At 37.9% G+C, this 22,267-nt stretch overlaps 1 protein-coding gene across 3 annotated transcripts in view; it reads left to right on the top strand.

Moving 5' to 3' along the window:
• Positions 1-22,267, top strand: part of BCAS3 (BCAS3 microtubule associated cell migration factor) — a gene marked incomplete at both ends in the record, with an annotated part of 301,055 nt that overhangs the window by 50,338 nt on the left and 228,450 nt on the right. For all 3 annotated transcript variants that reach the window (XM_079545130.1, XM_079545129.1, XM_079545128.1), the window contains 4 exons: positions 1,553-1,629; positions 3,325-3,408; positions 8,138-8,308; positions 16,259-16,352. In XM_079545130.1, the coding sequence (XP_079401256.1) occupies positions 1,553-1,629; positions 3,325-3,408; positions 8,138-8,308; positions 16,259-16,352 (426 nt within the window). The remainder of the gene's footprint in view (positions 1-1,552; positions 1,630-3,324; positions 3,409-8,137; positions 8,309-16,258; positions 16,353-22,267) is intronic.

Raw genomic sequence — 22,267 nt, 5'->3', positions numbered from 1 at the left:
CATCTAACAGCTTTGATGATCTATTTTATATATAAAAAGGGAGAAAAATAAATAGAATTTGGGGAACCTGAATGTCTTTACTGACCCAGACAAGAACTGCTGAAGCAGAAGTCGGCATTAAAACCTTACTGGTCGTGATCTATAATGTCATCGGAAGAATACGTTTGTATTTACAACCTAGGGTTGTATTTACAACCTTTTTTTTTCTTTCTTTGTTCCTTAAGAGTCTCTGGCTACCCACATTTTATGCACTTCTGGAATGCAATAACAATTGTGGCATCATCTCTTCAGAGTTCGTTTTCCTTCCTGAGATCAAGGCAGTGATAAGGCCTTACAAAATACTTGCTCGGTTTTGCTTTCCTGGCCTGAGATTGATGTAATTCGATGAACTGCTGCTTTTCCCTTCTCTTGCTTTATGACCTTTGAAATTGCTTGCTGTGATCTTCCAAATTTTGCAATACCTCCAGCACTCTGCTTTAAAAAGTGGAGATAAGGAGCTGTTTGTCTTTGCAGGAGCGGTAGAGAAACTGTTTGTACATGAGGACAGTGAAATGCCATCAAACATCTTTCAGTTTTGTCAAATTCCTTTTTCAAACTATACGTGCACACCTTAGGTAACCCCACCCCAGCACACCTTTCTCATTGTCCTGCAAGCCTGCAAAGTGATGCCACAGTGCCACAGGTCTAGCAGATGGCACTGTGCTTGTGGCTGGAGGCCTTTGTTTGCCAGCTGAAGTTGGAACACTCGAGCTCAAATCCCACTATCAGGACCCTAATCAGTAAACAGGTCTGTGGTTTCATCTCTGCAACTGCAGTTTGTGAACTTTCAGCCTCCCACCTTGGCGCAGCAGCCCCTGAAGTCAGCTTTTAATTCATGTTTAGCTGTTATCTAATTGTTTTTAGTGATTTTAAATTTTCTATTTTTAATTTTAGTCGTTAATAGCATGATATTCCCAGTTGTTGTGCATTTTATTTTCATTTTATGCATGTGTATATATCTATTTCTAATGAAAACACAGCTAATAAAAAGCAGATGAACGATGGAAACTTTGCCACTGATTTTAAAGGAAAGACAAATCCATTGTGTAAGGTTAAGCACATGCAGAAGTCTTTTGGGAGGTTTGTATGTAGAAATATTAAAACAAAACCGAAGTACAATGCTTTGTTTTACACCACAAAAATCTAGAGGAGCTTGGAAGTCAGCAGAAAGTGTTGAGCAATTGAAACGTGTCAATGAAGCAAAATGAATTAGGATCTGACGATACAGAATGGATAGAGGCAATCTTTTAAGTATCCCCCTCGCCGCACTGTATCAGAATGACATTAAAAAATGCCAGCATAAGGAAAAACTGGTATTTACACATAATTAACTATTCAAAATAGTTCATCTAACCACAGTTTTATCTTTCAGAACAAAAATGCAAGCATTTACTAAGTGATATTAGCAACTGAAAGGTTTCTGTTTAGACTTTTTGTTTTCTTGGCAATAAGTAAAATTCTTTGTAACAAGTCAGTAAGATATTTCTTAATGCTGCCTATTAAAACTTTTCAGGCTGCTATCCCTGTCCAGGGCCAAACATGAATCCTATTGCCCTTGGTAGCCGTTGGCTTGCTTATGCAGAAAATAAGGTAAGGAAGGACTTACTTTCTTTTCTTCCTATTCCATAAACAAAAGCTATGTTGAAATGTGGGAACAATCTCAGAAATAAGCTATGTGAAAAAGATGATCTTTTCCTAGAGGACTTGCATAATGTGACAGACCTAATCTTTGACCTGCACTAGTCATGCCTCAGTATTCATATGTGTCATATCTTTGCTTTGCACATTTGATGTAAGTTCATGAACTTGGAGGGCATAAATACATAAATAGCACAGACAGAGACGAGAGCTATCAATGCTACGGTCAGGGAGTGACTCAGTAACCAATGTGTTTTGCATTTGTAAACTTTAAAACTCCTCTGAAAGGTAGGAAGCAAGGATTCTTAAAGTCTGTGCTGGCAAACAGTCGAAACAGAGCTGTGCGTTTGTTTGATAGCACAGCAATGCATTCTGTAGATTAGGAAATCTGTCCTCGCTGAATTTTTTAAGTTCTGGGAGGGGAAAAAGAAATAAGATTGAATTAATTTTTCTTATTTCTGGACAGAAGAAGGAAATAGATCCCAAACAAAACAATTATCACTTTTTCACCCTGCCCTGGGCCAGAGAAGGGACTGCGTATTTAAAGCTTGAAGTGTTAGGAAACTTTAAATTCATCTTCTAATGCCTTATTTTTACTTCAAAGCAGATGTTTTTTCTCCCTTCCACCTGAGCCTGGAATAGCTGTTTTTCAGTGCCAAATCAGAAATCATCAGAGAAGCAGACTTTATAAACATGTTTGTTGTTAAGCTCTTCAGAGTACAGCTGATTTCTCTGCAAATTGGAGACTGTCTTTCCTTTAATGTCACACCTGTGTGGTTTTATTAAACACAATCAGTCAGCTTGGGATTCAGAAAGTGCTACTGCCAGTAGTGTAAACTGCTGGTCAACCAAAGAATTACATCAGAAAATGAATTTAAATAGCCACATGTTCCCAGGTATATCCTCTGTGGATTTTCCCTTTCTCCCTAGTTTAATTCTTTTCCTTTTTATCTAACTGTGACTCTAGGAACAAATATCTTACTAGCATTTTTAATTTTCTTTTATCAAAAACAGTTAAACAGGCAATGTGTTCTGTGCACCAGTAACAAATATCCATAGTCTTTGCCATTTTATTTAGTAAGAAGCAGAGCTGCTATTGAGAGGTAGGGTTCAGTGACAAGAGCTGTCTTTGTAGGTTAATGGAAGGTAGAAGAGTCTTGTTTTGATTTATTAAATTTGATGGAAGGCAATATGCAGTAAACCCTACATACATTCCTCTAATCTATTAAATGTAAAGCTTAAAGTAGCTTTCTTCCTTTGTCATTGATTTGCTTGCTTGTCATGAAAAGGAGAGCAAAGCCACATTCGGATTCTTAGAATATCAGATATTTAAAGTTACATTTACATGGCTAAAGCTTTTGATTATATTTATTTAAATTTATTTGTGGTATTGCTGCCAGACCCCAAATCCCACCGTTTCAAAGTTTATGAATTCGTAGTGACTGGTAATTGAAAACTGGAGTTCCGTACGCGACAGTCTGGGTGGCACCCAGAAGATTATAAAAAGGGGTTAAGTGTCTCAGCAGGGCTTTCTGCTGTTTGTAGGAAAATGCACACCACTGTACACGATAAACAAGAGTTATGGTAATGGGTTATGGGTTTGTGCAGTTTAATAGTAGTTACTTGGTTGCTGTCTTTCTTCTGTAGCTGATCCGATGCCATCAGTCCCGTGGTGGAGCCTGTGGAGACAACATTCAGTCTTACACTGCCACAGTCATTAGTGCTGCCAAAGTGAGTACATCATCTGCTGCTGGGAGAGGTTATCATGTAAGATAATTATTAGGTTTCCCTGCTGAATTGTACTATTTTTTCTCCCCTTCTCATTCACAAAAGAGGAGAAAAAAATGGTAAGAAGATCCTAGTGATGGGGCACATACAGGGCCTGATTCTGAACCGTTCTGAGTAGCCATTTTTTTTGATGGACCAGTCCTGTCCTTTAGAACCGATCTTTCATTTATTCAAACACGATTCATGTTAGTGACCCTCTTACAGGAAAATCACTGTGAAATGGCTGATGTTCTGGCTGTTCATAATACAACAATTTTACATGGTTGGAAATAGTGCTGTGTATTATTTGTCTTTCAGCATCAAGAAACAAACTTTACAAGTGCTTAATGCTTTTTGGACTCAGTCACACCAGCATTATGTGCTTTAATCTCTGAATGATGACAGTGCAGTACTGAATCTAATTAATTACCTAGTAGCTTTCTCTAAAGGTTAGAGTTTATTAATGACTGTTTATGTATAGGTTCCATTGCGTAGGAATTGTAGTTCTGATGACTTTATAATATCTCTGTTTTAAGAGAAATGCCTGCATTCTCGTAGCATCAAAGAATGACCATGGCTTGGAAAAATCCAAACAAGCCAAAGACCGTGCAGAGCTATCATTTGACTGTTTTCCCCCATCCCACCCTGCCCCATTCCTTTCCATGAGGTTTTGCCAAGTTATTTCTTTTTCTCTCACACACACACACACACGCACGCACAAAAGTGAGTTTTGGCATTGTCTAACAAACTTGGTGCTGATTACAAGCTTCCCTTGTAACCACTAGCCTTTTCATTTCTGATACACACAGCAAAACAAATCTAATAATAGGAATAAAATGACAGCACAGAACAAAAAGCTCAATGTCACTGAAGAAAACAACTGTTATAAATACCCACAAAGAGAAGAGACATAGGTCATGCCATCTCGTGTAAAAACAAAACATAAACATGAACATATCCCATCAGCATAGCTTTGGGTACAATCTTACTGTGGTTGAAGTGGGAGAAAAATCATGTGTTTGTACATTGTTGAGGGGAACATGCTTTTCTTCTGAAGATACTGTGTGAAATTAGCTGCATCCTTTCATTCTTTCACCTTTAAGAGCAAAAAACAGGCATATTTCCCCAAACACCTTTATTCTCAACATCATTAGCATTTTTTAGTAGCTCAGATAAGTTGGTAAATGTAATCAGCCGCAGTTATGATCAGATGTAGTAAAAACTTACAAACACATCACTGTACTGGCAAAGCCAAACCCAGTCGTGACTGAAGAACAGTCCAAAGCTTTGTTAAACCATATAATGACTGTCAAAATATTCCAGTAGACATCTAAGACTTAAGTGCTACTCTCTTTAAATCTTTTCAACAGTCTGAAAGTCAGAAAAGGGGACATTTGGCAAAGCCTTTAGCCTCAGAGAGCGTGGATAACAGGTTTTAAGGTCCATGAAGCCCAAGACCTTACCTCCTGTTGCTGCTGTTTGAGCAAACAGAGTAGAATGGATGTAGAATGTCTTTTTGAATAGACCCTGTTACTACTGAACCATGCTAGTGATGAGAAAATCCAGGTGCTTGGTTTAAGATAAGAACCAAATGCAAAACTGCTTGTTTTATTTGTCCATTTTTGGATACAGCAAGGAAGGAGACGTAGGAAAAGACATTCTTAGATCTCCTCGCTTGTGGTCTTGGCAAATCCCTGGGTGAGTCGTGTTCCAGCGTACTCTACTCTGGAGGAGCCCATGCAGACCTTCTTCCAAAATCATGAATTCCTTGCACTCAAAACTTTCCATGCTAATTAAAATCAATTTGTTAATAGTTTTCTTCCCTTTCCTGCTGCTTTATAAGTATGTGACAAGTGCAGGAAAGGGAAACATCTTTGTGAAGACAGACATTTTGGCAAGTATTTAGTTTCAGTTTGAATCTATAATTGAGTGTATGTTAATTTTGTTTAGACTAAATATGAGGCTTTTAGTTATTGATCCCCAAGGCATAGCTTTTTGATATCTGTGCTTTCTATAGATTTTTTATTTATAAATAAATACATTTTATGTGGTTTATTTGTTACGTGGAATAGGAGCAATGTTCTGTTTGTCCCTGAGAAGATGTAAGAACAACCTATCAGGCACTGAATGAGGCATTTTAATTTTCTCAAGTAATTAAAGCTGTACTGATTTTTCAGTTAAATGAGTTCTGAGTGCGTATATCTGATTAAATGATTTTCTTCATATTTGAATGAGTGTGAACAGCTCTTTTAAGTAGACTACAAATAGCATGCAAAGAATTTGCGTTTGCACAGTGCTTCCTTTTTGCTTCCTCATTGCTTCCTACAGGAATTGGATCAAGATTTTCCATTTTATTTGTAAGAACATTTCACTGAGTGCGAGTTGGCAGTTCCCACTGATGACAAACAAATTGAGACAGTGCAAATTTTAACATGTTTCAGTTAAAATTTACCTGGTCTGTTGAATATCCGGTATCAAATTATAAACCAAATTCTTCTCACCTAATAACTTCTTTGGTTGATTCTTTCTCCGTATCTTTTAATCCTGTGGCGGTAAAGTGATTTAGCAATGGCTGCATCTGTTTTCTCGTGTTACCTGATAACTTCTTAATGAGTACTAACAGCTTATGTGAGAGCAAGGTCATTAGCTCTAATGGATAGAGGGGACAGCTGATATGGCATGGGAAAGGTTAAAGATTACCAGAGAAGTTTTTACAAATATACACACAGCACGGAGAAGTAAGTGCTGTAATGGCTTTGCACTGATATTTCTGAGCTAATGGCCTCAGCCACATCTCTGTACACCTATTACTTCTCAGTAGTCCTGCAGTCACAGTCTGGTCTAACACAACAGTCATTCATTTTGCTAGATAAGCATGGTAATTTTTTGCTAGTGAGATTTGAAATGTATACTTGGCACGTTGTCACTCAGTTCCCATAGTTACAAATATTTTCCAAAACAGGTTGCTTACACTTTTTGTCTTTGAACTTGTGTAGGTATTTTCTGCACAGTACTTCTATGCTGATTTCTCTTTCCCTCTGTATAAACTGCCAGTGCATTTGATTTGGTTTTAACTATTGGTCAGAAACTGCCTTGTCAGTTTGGGTAAAAAAAAAAAAAAAAAAAAAAGCATCTGCTAAAATGTGCTCTTGTGATGGCACTGGGTCCCTTTTAGGGCTGCTCGTCGGATATTATTATCTACTTCGTGTTACATTTTTCAGTCTTGTCAATTTACCAGCGTTGATGTCTGTTTTATTGTCATTTGTTGCATCTGAGTATAAAAAGAAATAAGAAACAAATGGCAGGATGTTACTAAAGACTTCAAACCCCAAAGACATTCCTATGAAAAAGGCATGGCTCGATTTGAAGCGGTAGCACCTCCATTAGCATTAATGGGGTGAGTCCATCAGCTGAGGCATCTCAGAGGTTAATCAGGCTTCCTGGCTGGATATTGCCATCAATACAGTGTGGCGCCTAATTCTGTTGGCCCTTCAGAGGTTTTCCTGACAACACACTAACAGACTTTGTGTAAGTCATTTCCTATGAATTATTAAAACAAACGTTTGGCTGCTAATTGATGAACACTAATGTGTTTTCTAATCACTGCAGTTTGAGATTTTAGCACTAAACAAAGCAGTTGCAATTGATTTGTGGCTGCTTCTTGGTTTCAGCCTGTGAGCTGAGCGTTTTTTCCTTTTCAATTTAGCAGGCAGCTTAGCTTGTCTTTTTAGTTAAGAATTGCCTTGTTATAGTGTCATTCCGTTCTGATCTCCTTTTCTATTTCTTATTTATATTGCATAATAAATCTGGACAATTCTTTATAGCAAATAAGACACAGTCCTTGATTCAAGGAGAAAATATTTCAAGTTATGCTTTGCGCATTTTTTGAATCTGTCCATTTTCCCTGATGTGTGTGTTGTCTCTCTTTCTCCAAATACAGAGAAAAAACCCACCAAACCATACAAAAAAAATCCAGAACAAACCCATAAAAAAAAATCTTCAGCATCTTTAGAGAATGAAAGTGAGTGCAATTAGTATGTTTTCAATTCCACGTCTGGAAAACATGCAGGCTATGGAAAGTGACATTATTTGTGATTGGGATGGGTGTGCATTCTGGAGAGTTGTCCTTCCCAGCACCTTAGGGTCAGAGTCTTTAATTTTGCTGGCTCTGAGTCTCATGTTCAGTTTTAAAGCCTCAAGATGCATAATTTCTGAGAGAACAACATGTCTGTCCTGTCCATCGGAGGCTGAATTCCTTGAGTTTTGTACTGGAGGTTATTTTCAGCATTCTCAATTACTGCACAATCTGTTTCTGTACGTAGCACTGTTGGATACTTACCCAGCGGGTTCAGAGGATCAAATGGTGAAGCAAAGGGGAAAAAGCTAGAGAAAGGAAAAATGTTCGCAGTCAGATAACACTGAAGTTTTGTGGATTTTTTGAGAATGTATTGGAAGCATTTGCATCAGAAATAAAAGCCAATACATTGAGTTGGTAGGATGCTAAATCTTTATACGAGATTTCTCTTGCATACGACATCTTGCAGTTAAAGTATCAGTAACAAAAACATTTGTGTGCTTCTCGTGTGCGTGTACGGTCTAGTTATAATGTTAATTGTGTTGAGGAAAGAAAAATTCAGAGTAGACCCACAGAAGAGCCCTAAGCATTATTTGCTGGTTCTGTTTCTTTTTACAGACGATAAAGACTGGGCTCACCATGGTGGGGAAAGTCGTCACGCAGCTGACGGGGACGCTGCCTTCGGGAGCAACCGAAGAGGAAATTTTAGCCCATAGCAATGTTCGCCGGAGCCCTCTGGTGCCTGGGGTCATCACCATCATTGATACGGAGACTGTGGCAGAAGGACAGGTAATGCAGTTTGTGCAGAAGCAGAATGAGGATTTGTTTTGACAGAAGTCGTAGGAAAATGTATCTTATACTTCTGAAATAAGATTTTTTTGCTGGGTCAGGAACTTTCACGTGCCCACACAGCTGTGACAGAGTCCTGTTTGGGGCTGAAACGACGCCAAAATATATGTTGTCCTTAGAACATATTTATGTGGCACTTTGACAACATCGAGTGTGAAGTGTCAGATTTTGTTTCTCTAGCACTTGTTCCTAATTGACATTGATTTATGTTGATCAGTTGAAATGTGTATGTAGTCTGATGGTATTTATTAATATGTAATATGGCAGGAAAATGTGATTGTGTAGAAATACGATGAATTGTTTAATTCCAGTGTAAAAAGGAAGCTGGATATTAGATACAAAAGCTTGTAATTTAACATAAATTACATTTTACATACAGTAAAATATAATCAAATGTGATGCTGTTTTGTGAGGTGTTTGTAGCGTTTCTCTAGTAACATTACAGTGCCCCAGCCAAAATTATCTACTGAAAAATCCATCCAGTTATCCCATAGACTTTGAATGGATGTTTTGGACTAATTGTCTCTGTGACAGACAGCAGATATCTGTTTCTTTTCTGCTCATCTCTGTCAGTGATTTCAGTTGTAAGTATCTGGTCCTGGAGACAACATTCATACTGACTCTCACAGACTTCATTTCTTTTGTAAGATTTTTTTCTTCTGAATGTTTACATTTACTGAATTTAAAAGAGAAAAAAAACAATTTATTTCTGTTTTTCCCTGTGTTTCTGTGCTTATTGCAGATAATTTAGTAAATATTAGTGTGAAGTCAGTAGCTGAATTACATTCTTTTCTTACCTTGGAGAAAAATGGAATGTTTTACTTAAAAACAAACACACCAAACCACCCCAATATGCAGTGTGAAATGTAGTTGTTCTGAGGATTCATTTCAGAAGTATTTAGCCAAATAACACAGAATCACGTTGGGATTGTTTATATCAGAGGCCCTTCTTGCAAATATACAATAAAATTTATAAAAAAGAAAGAGGAGGAGAATGGGAAAAAGAACATATTTCACCTCACATCTCACCACGGCAGATCTTAGAACAAGTCTGACTTTTGGGATTTGTTTTTATTTCCTGGAAATAAAAGGTCCTTTAACTCTTCTTATCCTGCTGGGGGAAAAAAAAAAAAAGAAAAAGAAAAATTCTACTTCATAAATTTCTCATGAAGCTGTTTTTAATGCAGTCATTATTTCTGATGGTTGTTGTCCGTGCTTTGATTCCTCTTCATATACCTAGGGGAAAAAAATTATATATCTTTTTTTTTTTTTTAAGGTTTTAAGCCTTCTTATGTATGATTTAAAGGTTTTATGAACTTGTCCTCTGACCTTAACAATAGTAAGGAGCTATCAAGCCTAGAGGGCACTGAGGAAAAGTAGTTGTAAAAATGATAACGCTTGCCTTGTCCAAATAATGCTGCTGTAACATAAATAAACTATCAGTTCTAGTAAAATGATTTTGGTCTTGAATCTCCAGGGAAGGAGACTCTGATTTAGATACCCTCGTTGTTTGCACGTCTTACATTCATATTTTTGTTATTTGAAAATTTAAAATAGTATTAAATTAATCATTTATTTTCAGTGCTAAGATTCACTTTCAGAATTAATCTTACGGAGCTTTTCTGCAAAAAAAAAAAAAGTTCTTTTGTGTTGTTGGATTTTTGTGGTACCAAAGACTTTTTACTTTTTTTTTCATACTAAAATGTAGGTCTAGGAAAGAGAAAGTTTGTTGAGAATAAACACGTTTTGGATATGCTCTGAAAAGCAGCTGTCATCCAACCTGGTCCCAGTAAAGAACCTCCCGGTGTGAGGAGCGCTGTGCAGCAATGCTCACAGTCCACGGAGCTGCTGTCCATCACACCAGGTGGTTTCCATTGCCGTGCAGAAATGCCAGTTCTGTGCACGCAGCTGCTCTGGAGGTGGCAGGGCCTGGCTTTGCCAGTGATACAACTTGGTTTGTCCCCGGGTGCCTGGCAGCAATCCTGTGCAGGCCTGTAAGGAATGACATGCTGCTGTTTGGGTACTCCTGGCTTGTTCTTGTAGCATAATTGGTTCAAACTTCAGTTCAGGAAAGCATTCTAGCAAGTCTGATCTTTAAATGAGGCGAGCAATCTCAATGCAGTGAATGTGATTGCCTATAAACCTCAATGTAGAATGGCAGCTGAGCGTCACAAAGATGTGAAATCTGTAGGATTGTTGGAGCTGCACTGGTTCTTTTTCATGGCATGAATTTCTGAGATGATTTTACTCTGCTGTGGCAGATTGGTTTTGCTGCCAGTGGTCACCCAAAGTACAGTGTTCCTTTCTGTTAAAATAGAGAAGTGATGGAGAGGAGAATTGCAAGAAGTAGTGATGCTGTCCATGTGTTCTCTGGACTGCACTTCCAGTGTGAAAACCTTTTATCCCTTGCAACAGAGGTTTGCCTAGCAACTATGTAAATGTATTTGTTTGTGCACATATGTCATTTTCAGAAGTTGGCAGCCTAACTAAGAAAGGGAATTTCAGAAGCAGAGAGCTGTTTTCTTATCGGCTGTCTCCTAATGTACAGGCAATGCCTCACCTCCTTTAGGTCTATAAAGATTTCTATCTACCTGTTATGATGAAATAAAATATTTCCAAGTAATAAAATATATCTTTGAGATAAAATATATAGCTGAACTAGGAAACAAAGCCATTTTTAAAAGAGAAGGAAAATGGAAAAGAAAAGCAGCAAATATAAGGCAAGTGAGTGAGTCCTTTTGAAGGAGAAAGAAGCACTTTTTCAGCAGGGGGAGATTTTTGTGCTGCTCTGCAGGTTTAGCTGCTAGCAGAAGAATTAAGGAACATGGTTTGGATGTGCATAGGCCAAAAGGACGAAGTACAGCTTCAGGTTTTCACTCATTTCTTTATGCAGTCTGCCTTGTCAAAGATACCCAATGCAATGAATGCAGGATGGAACTCAGTGCACCTCATGGAATGCACAGTGCTACTGTGGTGTAGGTTCACATGCTACCTTACCTCTGAAAAATACACCATTAACAACCAGAGATGTCTCCTAATGTGGTTTTGCAGATCCTTGGGGAAAATATTTTTAATATTGTCTACAAATGTAGATATTGTAGTGAGATCTCATATCCCACAGCTGTATGGTAGTTCCTACTTTCAGAATTGAGGCCACTTTAAGAAAATGTGAAGAATGGTGCATTAAATAAATGCATAGGAATGTAGAAGTATTGGAGTTGGCTGTCATGATATATTTGTAAAGGGAGTAAAAATAATTACTGAGATGCCCAAGTAACTTTGTGGTAAACCAAAATATGTTAACAGGGCTGTGCGCTTGTTTAAACTTCCCTCTAATGAAGTGTTAGCAAACTTTTCAGTTAGATGTAATGACTATTTATTTGAATCCGTTAATTAGTTGAAATGGATAAAGCTAAAGCTGTACAGATGTCCTCTTTTTCAATAATTGGAATTAAATGTGTAAGACCTTAGTGGCTTGAGTTTAAACGAAGAATTATTTTCTTTCAACCTTTGTTTCTGTATCCTTAATTAATTCATCAAGCAGGCCACCCACATGTAGTCTGCAATAATGACCTTTCTCAAAAGTCTCCAGTTTTGTGACGGAATGTAAATCTGTTAAACATCCAACATTTAGTTGACAGAGAATATTTGGCCATTTAAAAAATACAGAACTTGGTTCTCAATGCTTTTGGTGGAGCGATGTGATGGATGGTGCATCGTTGTGTTGCTTCCTCAGATCATCCAAAATGCACGAAAATATTTGAATAAATATTTTTAAAAATAACTTTAAAAATCAACACATTATCTTTTTTTTTTTTTTAAGTTTTAAAACGTGATTGGTCCTTTTTTTCTGTTCCCTATTAACTTTTTATTGCATTAAAGAGGAATTTTCAGAAAACTGTAGGCTGCTGCGGTTTCGAAAGTTCATTTTCACTTGTGAAGAAGCTGATAACAATTGAACCAAACAAAGATGCTTATCAGGAACAGAATTGTAGTGAAAATTCATTCTGAAGGTAAAAAAGTATCCAATAATAAAAGTTTAACTACATACATAATTCCACAGATCATTAACACCAGGGCTTTTGTTTAGAAGAACAGCTTTCACAAAAGCTAATTTGATGTTCTAATGCTCATATATTTGGCATCAATTTAGTTCACTTTTTATATCTACGTGTATTACAGAAGAATTCTTTTTATATATAAATATAAAAAGAGCAACAGGATTCCCTCAGAGCATAATACTGTCTGCCTTACTTTATTAAAGGAGATCTGTTTTTTGTCAAGAAGACATTTTTGTCTCAGATAAATGGTTCAGGCTGAGCATGAGGCTGTTTTGAGTTTATGCTGGATTCTATTAAAAGGAGTGCAGTAGTTAATGCCACAGATTTATCACTTTTAGCCCTTTTCCACTGATGTTTGACCTTGGCTATAAGTTGGAGGAGGCTGTCTGGGGAGGTCAGCTGGAGGGGGCTGGGGTTTGTGAATTTGCCATAGGAACTGGGTTGGACACTGCCCCATCTTCAGCTGTCTAAATCAACAGAGATCTTGAGTGTATGTGCACAGATCTCTTTATTATATAATACTCATATTTATAAATATTGCCAAAGTTATTTGTTTTTATGATGCTTAGATCATGCTTTCTTAATTTTATTAAGAGTAGGACCTGCGTGATTAAATTTGTGTCCATTTTTATTTGGGTTACTTTCATGTTTTATTTAAAAACATGTCTCCACTGGGATAAGTGGTGTAATTTGCCTCTAAGGATTAAAATAATTGAAGTCATAATTACTAGTGGCTTCTGTTCAGCAGCATGGAAAATGCAACGAATGAAGAAAAATATTTCATAGGAGAAAAAAGCTTCGGCTTAAGCTATCTCCTGCCCTGAGTGCAAACATTGCTTTCTGATAGCAGATGTAATGATCCCCTAGGTGTATGTCTGTTTCTCTTTCGGAGTGAGATAAAGAGGACTTTATCCATCTCCTAACAACTGCAGTGGTCTGCTGGACTAAAGCAGAGCTGGAACAAGAGCTCAGTGGGTCCAGCCAAGGCTGGGCTCCTCTTGAAAGCTCTCTCAGTGAGACAATGTTTGGGCAGAGTGGTGATTTCCATCTTAGGAGGAAAGTTGGTTTTGTTTTTGTTTGTTTAAATGGGGTTTCTATGTGTAATGATGGGAAACTCTGCAAGGAAGATACTTGAGCATCCCTAAGAACCTCAACGATGATGCAATTATAAGAGTAATGCAACAATTTATGATCTTTTTTTCAATGACAGACTTTGTAGGGCCTTTTACTGTTAATAGTACAGTGGTTAAGAGGCCTCTACCTTGGAGAACAGAGCCGGTCTGGACTGAAAAAAAATTGCAGCCTTGGGATTCCTGTGGGATTTGTCTTTCTCTATGCTTTGGGAAACTGAATGAGCTGCTTCCTTCGAGCTCTCTGAGAGAACGTGCACGTGTTATTAGGCAATTTATACCACTGGTCTTATTTCCAAGAAGAATGTCCAGCTCCACTCTTTCCAGTGGTCAGAAGCCATGAACTGGTCAAAAGGAGCAAGCTGTGCAGTGTCAGCACTGGTCTGTGTGCCACTCACTACCCACCAATGCTGTTCTCTCCAGCACCTTCCCAGGAGCTTAGCACCCATTAAGGGTGTTTTCTGAAAGCTGTGAAGCTGCATGGCAGAGGCTTTGAATATCTCCTCCATTGCTATACAGCTCCAGTCTTCTTCCTTACGTGCATGAAATCTGCACTATATATATCTGCACTATTTCATTGAACTGTTGGAGCTGGAAAGGACCTTTAAAGGTCATCTGGTCCCACTCCCTGCAGTAATCAGGGACACGTATTGTGTTGATGCAGTTACATCCATATAAAGATCTTTAATACAGAAAATAATAAATTCTGATATAAAGCACGTATTGTATTACATAAACATAATTTGGTTTTCTTTAAGTTATATATGATGGTAAAAGCCAGTGCTGTGATTTTAGAGCTGGAAAGGCTCTGAGCTGGAAGGGACCCATCCAGAGAGGCTCTGGCTGATGGTGTGCTGAAGTCCACTGCTGCAGTTCCTTTGATTTATTTTTTTCCCCTCCATCCTTTGTAGTGTTGAAATTGTAAAAAGTGATGTATGTTTTGCCTAACTCTCCAGCGCAGAAGTGTAGGGAAAGGTCTTGACAAATCTTGCAGTACAGTCTGAGGATTTAAACACAAGTTGGTGATTTAATAGAAGAACGTTCCTGCTTCAGGAACAAGGATTTTTTTGTGTTACTTTTAAAAATTTGAAGACCACTTCTTTAACTTCATCCTGTGTTGCACAGTTGTGTTTCCACCTGTGTGCCTCACAACCATGTATTTGCACTCTGAGGCTGCAGTGGTAGGGAGGTCACAACTGGAGTGTTGAATTCTCCACAGTCTGAGGATTTTCAGGTTTTTTGGTAAGGAAGGTGGGTTTTTTGTTGCTTTTGTTTTGACTTGGCTCAGCTCATCTGGATGTTATGCCAGTACATTGTTCTTCCTTTTTTTTCCTATCACAAATAGTGGAATTGTAGTGCAGTTAAAATAAGTTTGCTGCATCAGAAAATCAGCTTCTATAGTGAAAATGTCAGATTTTTCAAAAAACTTGTAGCTTAAGCATAAAGGTGTAATTTCAGGAAATTGATTGTAAGCAGTGATGGTGAGGGGGGTGCAGTTACCATCAGATTAAATACAACAACAAAGTACAGGCTGAATTCATCCACTTTACAGTCTGTAAAAGGAGACACGCTGTGGTATGGATGGCTTTAGCAGTGACTGAGATGCTGCTGATACCTGCAAATCTCTACATTTCTTAGATTAAATAGTTTTGTTTAATGGATTGGACTTAGAAGCCCTTCAGTTTGGTTTGCACGGCTGGTTTATGTGCTACTTTATCACATGTTTTTAATTAGTGAAATGTTTTGGATAAGTCTTTGTTACCTAAAAGTGGAAGTTGTGCAAAGACGATGCATAGAAGTTGTTATAGCAGTTTATGTAGCCCGAGAAAAGAACACAGTTTCTTTGAAAAGCTCTTAGGAAGATCTCCAGACCCTTTGGTTAGTGGTTCTGGAATGAGCACGGAATGCTGACAACGGAAAGCAAAACCATAATTGTGCTTATGTGACAGTGCCAAGTAATTGGAACGTTTAAAGTAAGTCAGGCGCAGGCTCTGCATCCATATTACGTGACTTCTTTAAACATTTAAAGATGATTTCTCTTTTTGAAGCATAAAAATATCTTCAAATTATTCTGATATCTGTTAGGAATAGGAAGTATTAGAAACATTTTGGATTGTTTTGGAAGCAGCAAACAAACTATTCTGAACTTGAAATGGGGCATTTTGCACTATTATCTCCATATTAAGAAGGTGTTCTTGCTTACTGCAGATGCCGTTTTCTTAAGTGCTTTTCTGATAGTTCTTTCTCACTCTTTTTCTCAAGTTAGTCTATAACATAGTGTAACCAAGGAATAAAATACTTACTAAGCTCTTGCATATGTTTCATCCACGCATCATTTGGTTCTCTTCCTCAACTGTAAGAATATATTTTCCTTTACAAAGAATTAGACACCAGTGATGCTTTTAGTTTCAGTCCCTTTCCATGGGCAGGGCTGCCAACCACTACGTCAGGCATCAGTCCAGGCTGCCCAGGGCATCCTCCAACCCAGCCTTGAGCTCCTCCAGCAGGTTATTTAAGTGTTCCTCACTCTTTATCTGACAAAATTGCAGAAGATTGTATTTAGTTCACATGCAGTCATATTTCAAGTTCATTCCACTGTGTATATCCTATAAAACAAATCCTGTGCCAGTAACATGATATTTTCAATTAAGTGTATTTTAATTTACTAACCTTACTGCGTCTCCTTTACTATTACGCAGGTACTTGTCAGTGAGGACTCTGACAGTGATGGTATTGTGGCCCACTTCCCCGCACACGAAAAGCCGATTTGCTGCATGGCTTTTAACCCCAGTGGTAAGTTACTTTACTAATTTGATGCAATAGTTTTTTGTTGTGTTTTTTTTTAACAAGTAAACCACACAGACTGCTATTGTAACTGACCAGTTCTGTTCAGTGTCGAATGTCATACACTGGTGAACTTGAATTTTCTGGAAATTTCAAACTGAAATAGCTGTTATGCTATGGTATAAATGAGTCTAGCAATTCACAAAGGACTGAGGAAGTCTGTTTTGTTGGCTGTCCTGCTGGCCCAGTATGCAGATGTTCTGACATACAGGTATCCAGAGGATCAGCATGTTTATTAAATTATACTGCTCCATAAATATTAAAATAAAATGAGTGACTTCACTGACACCGGTTTCTAAGGGAACTTAATGCAAAGTTACATGTTTTGTTCTTCAAATCTTCGCAGTTGTACCTCTTACTTCTAAGTAAAATCATCTCTAATCTGAAAATACTTCTAAGAAACTCATCAAAAATTCCCATTCCACTCAATAAATGAAGAATTACTGTGGGTGGCAGAGATCTCATCTGTTAATAAATCTTCCTGTGACAACTAACATGTTTATTATCCCATTTCAAGACAGCAAAAAATGGTTGATTGCAGGAGCAGCAGAAGAAATGGCCGGTGAATCAACAGCTTCCTCTGGCCAAAATGAATGGTTTCTAAAATGTAGCAAATGGCACAGAGAACTTGGGGATGAAGTCACATTTCAAAGAATAAAGCTCAGTGTCTGTCATTTACGTTTTCACTCTCAGTGACCAGTTGGTCTTATTCTGACATCCCATCTGTTATGTCAGAACCCTTTAGTAGTTGTGTGCAGTTCGCAGTGTTTTCACTGTGAGTTTTTGACATAAAAAACTGTATTCTCCTCTGGTTGTGTTTTCTTCTGTTACTTAAGAGATTTTGTTGTGGAACTCTTTGGATATAACTGAGAATCAACCATGTCAATTTTTTGAACAGTATTATTTTTGCTTTGTAGTGTGGCAGGGAGGTAATAAATATAGTAGAGTCAAGTAATGCTAATTAAGCAAAAGGGCTGCTTAAATTAGAACATTGTAAAGATATTAATTGAATGTTTTCTTAAGATAATTTTATGATCATATAAGTGTATGGCAAGCAGAGTTCATGCAAAAGCAAATTATCTTTTTTTTTTTAACTGAATATTTGCATACTATTGGATTGCTAGTATCATAATCTGGTTCCCTTGCTTTACTCAGGTACTAAAATTAAGGTTCTTTGATGTGATGTAGCAGACAGTTACCTGAGGTCTGGTGGTGCAGTAACATATTTCAAGGGAAGATGCTTTTTCCAATCCTTTATTTTTGACAGCTTGCAAGTAATGCATTATGAGATGTTTGCTGGGGGGATGATTTACAGTGAGGTACTGAATCGTACTGCATGTCTTGAGTACAGAGCAATACCAAAACAGTTGAAAACTATTACCTCAGCTGCTTCCAGTATGAAAGCAGCACTTCACAATGTATCCTGGGTTCTTTATTTAGCTTCAAGGCAGAATTTCATTTGAAGCCAGTATTGTAACATCATCTTAATCCATTATATCGTGGTGTATTGCCAGTCAGCTGCTTTCATTACAAAACAGAACAAAACAAGTGGCTTTTGATACTGTCATCTTCTGTTGGCTGCTTGGACTGGAAAAACACCTTTACTCATAAGTCGAAGTGCTGTCTGTGATGCTGCAATAGGACATGGTGAGTGCAAGCTGCTGCCAAAAAGGCAGACAGTGATCTATTTTAGTGAACTGCTTTATTATCTGTGTCTGATCAAATATCCTGGTTTCATCATGTCTCATCTGAAGGGCTCGTGGGTTCTTCAGGTCTGTAAAAACTTAAACATTATTTAAAAAAAAAAAGTCACAAAGCAGCAACAAACAGAAACCTACCACTGATACTGGAAGTCACTGATGTTCAGTGGACATAAAGTACAGACGTGTGTGATTTCTGTGTAGTAAAGCAACGGAACGGAGTGCCACGGCCATGAAGGTACTGATCCCCAGTCAGATAATGCTGGGGGTTTGTGCTACATGCTTTCATACCAATCAGCGTGCTTGCAAGGGATGTGATAATAAGTTGTAAGGAATTAGCAGGACAAAATTTACAGATTCAGTTCTTGAGTAGTTCCTGAAAAGGAGTAATATATTGCTTTGTTGTAGAGAGGAAATCCAAGAGAAGGGAAAAGAGGCTCACTGATGTCAGTCAATGGCGAAGTCATATGTTTCCTCAGTTTTTTCTTTAGAAACAAAAAGAATTCTTTCTTATTCCTCTGCAATGCAAATAATTGGTGAGGATGTCTGAGCTGGCTCGAGTGGCAACCAGAACTTGCTGTAAGTGTGGCCCTTGGCATCAGCTGCGTTACAAGGCCAAATCGCAAAGGAACAAGCAGAGGTGTCTCTGCACAGTACTTCACTGTGCTCTGGAGACATTTTTGTAATGACTTACTTAGATCCACCTTTTGTTCAGGTTCAAGCCAAGCCACTGAATTTTTTCTTTTCTGTTTTAGAGGTATGCAAACACAGAGTAAACTTGGCGTACAGTCAGTTAGTTTATTTAATTAGGTCTATGGCTGCTTTGAAAATCCTGTTGTAATACAGCTAAGAAACTTCTGAAATAGCATTGCTGAGTGTGCATAGAGGGCACTGTGGGTGTCACTGAAAGGCAGCTGCTGCAGGCTGTGGTAAGCATCAGGTCCACCCTTATATTTTTGGACAAAGGATGAAGGTTTCTAGCTTTTAGGAAGACTTTCATTAAAACCTTTCAAGAGGAGAGTTAAGTAATACGAGGAAGTGAAGTAATATTCATGGACTGGAGACTGTACCTCTGGCATATATGTTGATGTAGTGGAAACAAGTTTATACTCACAAAAAGACTCTAAGAATGCTTAGTTGAATTCACTTACTAAATGAAAATCACTTTAAGCTTCTGTGTGGGTGCTTTTACTCAGCATTAGTATGGGATGGTTTATTTTAGCTTGAACGTTCACTTTCAGATGAATTCAGGGCTGGTTTATTATGCATGGTGTCCCCACAAAAATTGCTAATTAGCATTCAGGTAATTCAGATGAATTTTTCAGAATTCATTAGTGTGCATATCATATTTTTCCTAATCACACTTTTTTGTGGGAAAAACATGGATAGCTTCAGCGTGGGTCCAGGAACAAGGCTGTCTTTTATAGGATCACAGCTAGTGCACCTTGGCTGCACAAAAATGACCTAGGATGTTGCTAGATAAGCTTGAGTTACAAATAAGTCATCTGAGTGATTGGTTTTATTTGATGAATGTATTGTGTGCTCTGTTAGTGTGCTTTACAGGACCACAGTCTTCATTTCAATTTGCATGCCAGAACTGTAAGATTTTAAAGACATGAGTTACGTACAAACAGTAATAATTGCACATCCTGTAAGAGTTTTATATAATATAAAACAGCAGTACTGACACTAAGCTGTGTCTTCATCATGGTTGAATTTCTCCTATATTTCAAATGTACTCAGGAGAAAAATTCTCACAAGATTTTTCGGGTTACTAGGATTTTTTTCTGTCAGTATAATATTGTGCAAGAATTTGTCATTAGTCTCCTAATCCACACACACACACACACACACACACATATGAAAAACAACAAACCACACCAACAGCTGACAGAGTGTCACAGTCAATGCAGTATCACAGAAGAGTCCTATCTGCTACATGATGGAGATCAAGAGGAGTTTATTATGTAGGCTCTGGATGAAAATGCCATGGGCTAAATTTTGGAAGTTCACAAAAGGAAGGAATACACTCTAGGGGATTACTTACTTTGAGGAAAGCCTCCAAGCTTTTAAAATGATGGTGAAGGTCTGCCAGGAATTGTAAGTGTATGCAGCGTCTGAAATGGGGAGAGGAAATGAGTAAAGGGAAGGGAAAGGATTAAATGCTACCAATTAGAATCAGTTGCTCAATGATAAACTGGATTAAATCTAAAATAGAGTGTGTCTAGACTGGAGACTGAAAGAACAGTACAAACATCCTCATTTTTCATTATATTGTATTATTTGATGTTGTAACTTAGAGAGGAGGAAAAAACCTCACCAATTCTGATGTCAGCCATAGTCCATTAAAACTAATTCACTTTCTTCCATCGTAGACATTGAGATGGTTGTTAGTCACTGTTGTTAAAGTCAATAAATGCACTAGTCTGCCCAGGCCTCTGGCATGAGCTGCTATGGAAATTTCTGTATTCTGCTTCATTTAAGCGTTTTGGGGTTTTTTTGCTATTCCCTTTAATATTGGTCCAAAGCATTTGTTGTGTTACTTTCTTGTAAGGTCTTGGGACTCAAGTGAGGCTGTGGGTGCAAGTGTCCCAGATTGAGAATTAAGACTGAAACGTGATCTGGGAGGCATGAGAACTGCTGCCTCTTGCTTTGTGTAAGCCATCCCAAATACAAACTTCATAGGGTATATATTATTTGGAGTTTAGATTTCCATGATTAAAATAAATGGTTGTTATTATTATTATTATTATTATTTTTCAGTGAAAATTTGCTGCCCGCCCCCGAGGGAAAGAAAACATTTCGTTTTGGAGGGCAATGAGATTCTGGCTTTTTTTTCTTTTCATGTAAGAACCTGAAGCTGAGAAGGGGGGAATTGTTTCATGTTTGAAAAACACATCAAAGCGTGTACTTTTTTTTTTTTCCAAAATACCATTATACTTTTCCTGTATAGCTGAGGAATATATTCCAAAATGAATTGGAAATTGTAGTTTTCATACTATCCCAATTTTTATTCATCTGCTTCTTCATTTTTATCTACGATATTAAAGGAATGTGGCCTCCTACCATTTTTAAACATATTACTTTCAAGTACGTTCAAGTTCCTGATTCTCTACCTTGTACGTATTTTAAATCCTAGGCATTCTGGCAAATTATTTGCATGGATTTTTATAAAGGCATAATGGGGAAAAAACCACCCGTGCTTTTATTTTTAAAGGTACATGAGTAAGTTTTGGGCACAGCAGGAGCTTTGTGCCTCACTCCCCGTATCTAGTTCTTTCATGGGGTTTTGTAATGCATCATTTCTATGGCATTAATCATCCCATCACTGGATGCACTTCAATGGGCTCAGCACTGACACACATGCAGACGCATTATACATACACAAAAAAATTCTGTGCCCCTTGTGTGTGAGAAGGATTATGGAAAAATTACACAGACTCTGTCCATTGCTCGAACGTGTCCTAATGAGAAACCACCAGCAAACAGTCATTGTTTACAGACCACATCTCGAAGGAAAAGTTACAAACACAGTGAAATTTACGTGACGGAATAACGGAGCGAAGTGAACTCCAAAGCAAATGCTGCTTGGTCGGCTGGCTGGCACGCAGGCTGTGGTGTATGGCTTCTATTCATAGACGTGAAATTAAAGGATGCAGTTAAACGCAGTTGTGAAACGGCCAGTCCAACAGCTGCATTTAGTTTGTTTTTCAATTTCTCATTGCCTTTCTTGTTTATTAGCTGTGACTCTGAGGTCAGAATTAAAACAAATATTTTAATGGCAGCATTTATGATGTTGGCAGGGAGCGCTGCGGCTCAGCGCTGTGATTCGGACACGGCGATCTGGGTGGTGAGAGGAGTCCCCTCCAGTTGAAACGGAGTCGCCATTGGTGAGACTCCTCCAATGTACAGTGTCTGTAAATCACACAACTGATAAGCATTGGGAATCTGGGATCTGCCGTGGAGTTCTTTCAGCAAAATGCACGTGCTGAAAGGATCTCAGTTTTAGAAAGGGAGGATCTTTATATGAATTTTTACCACGTTAAAAACTGACAAAATTCCTCTGTTCCTTTTGAGAGATCTGAGGTATAAAGGCCTTTATGAACTGTGATAATTAAAACCAACTTGTGTGTAAATTATACACGTCTCTCCGTCCTATCGAAA

The sequence above is a fragment of the Tetrao urogallus genome (assembly GCF_951394365.1).
Source record: "Tetrao urogallus genome assembly, chromosome: 20".
NCBI classification, from domain to species: domain Eukaryota; kingdom Metazoa; phylum Chordata; class Aves; order Galliformes; family Phasianidae; genus Tetrao; species Tetrao urogallus.
This window is presented reverse-complemented; position numbering and strand designations above follow the sequence as displayed.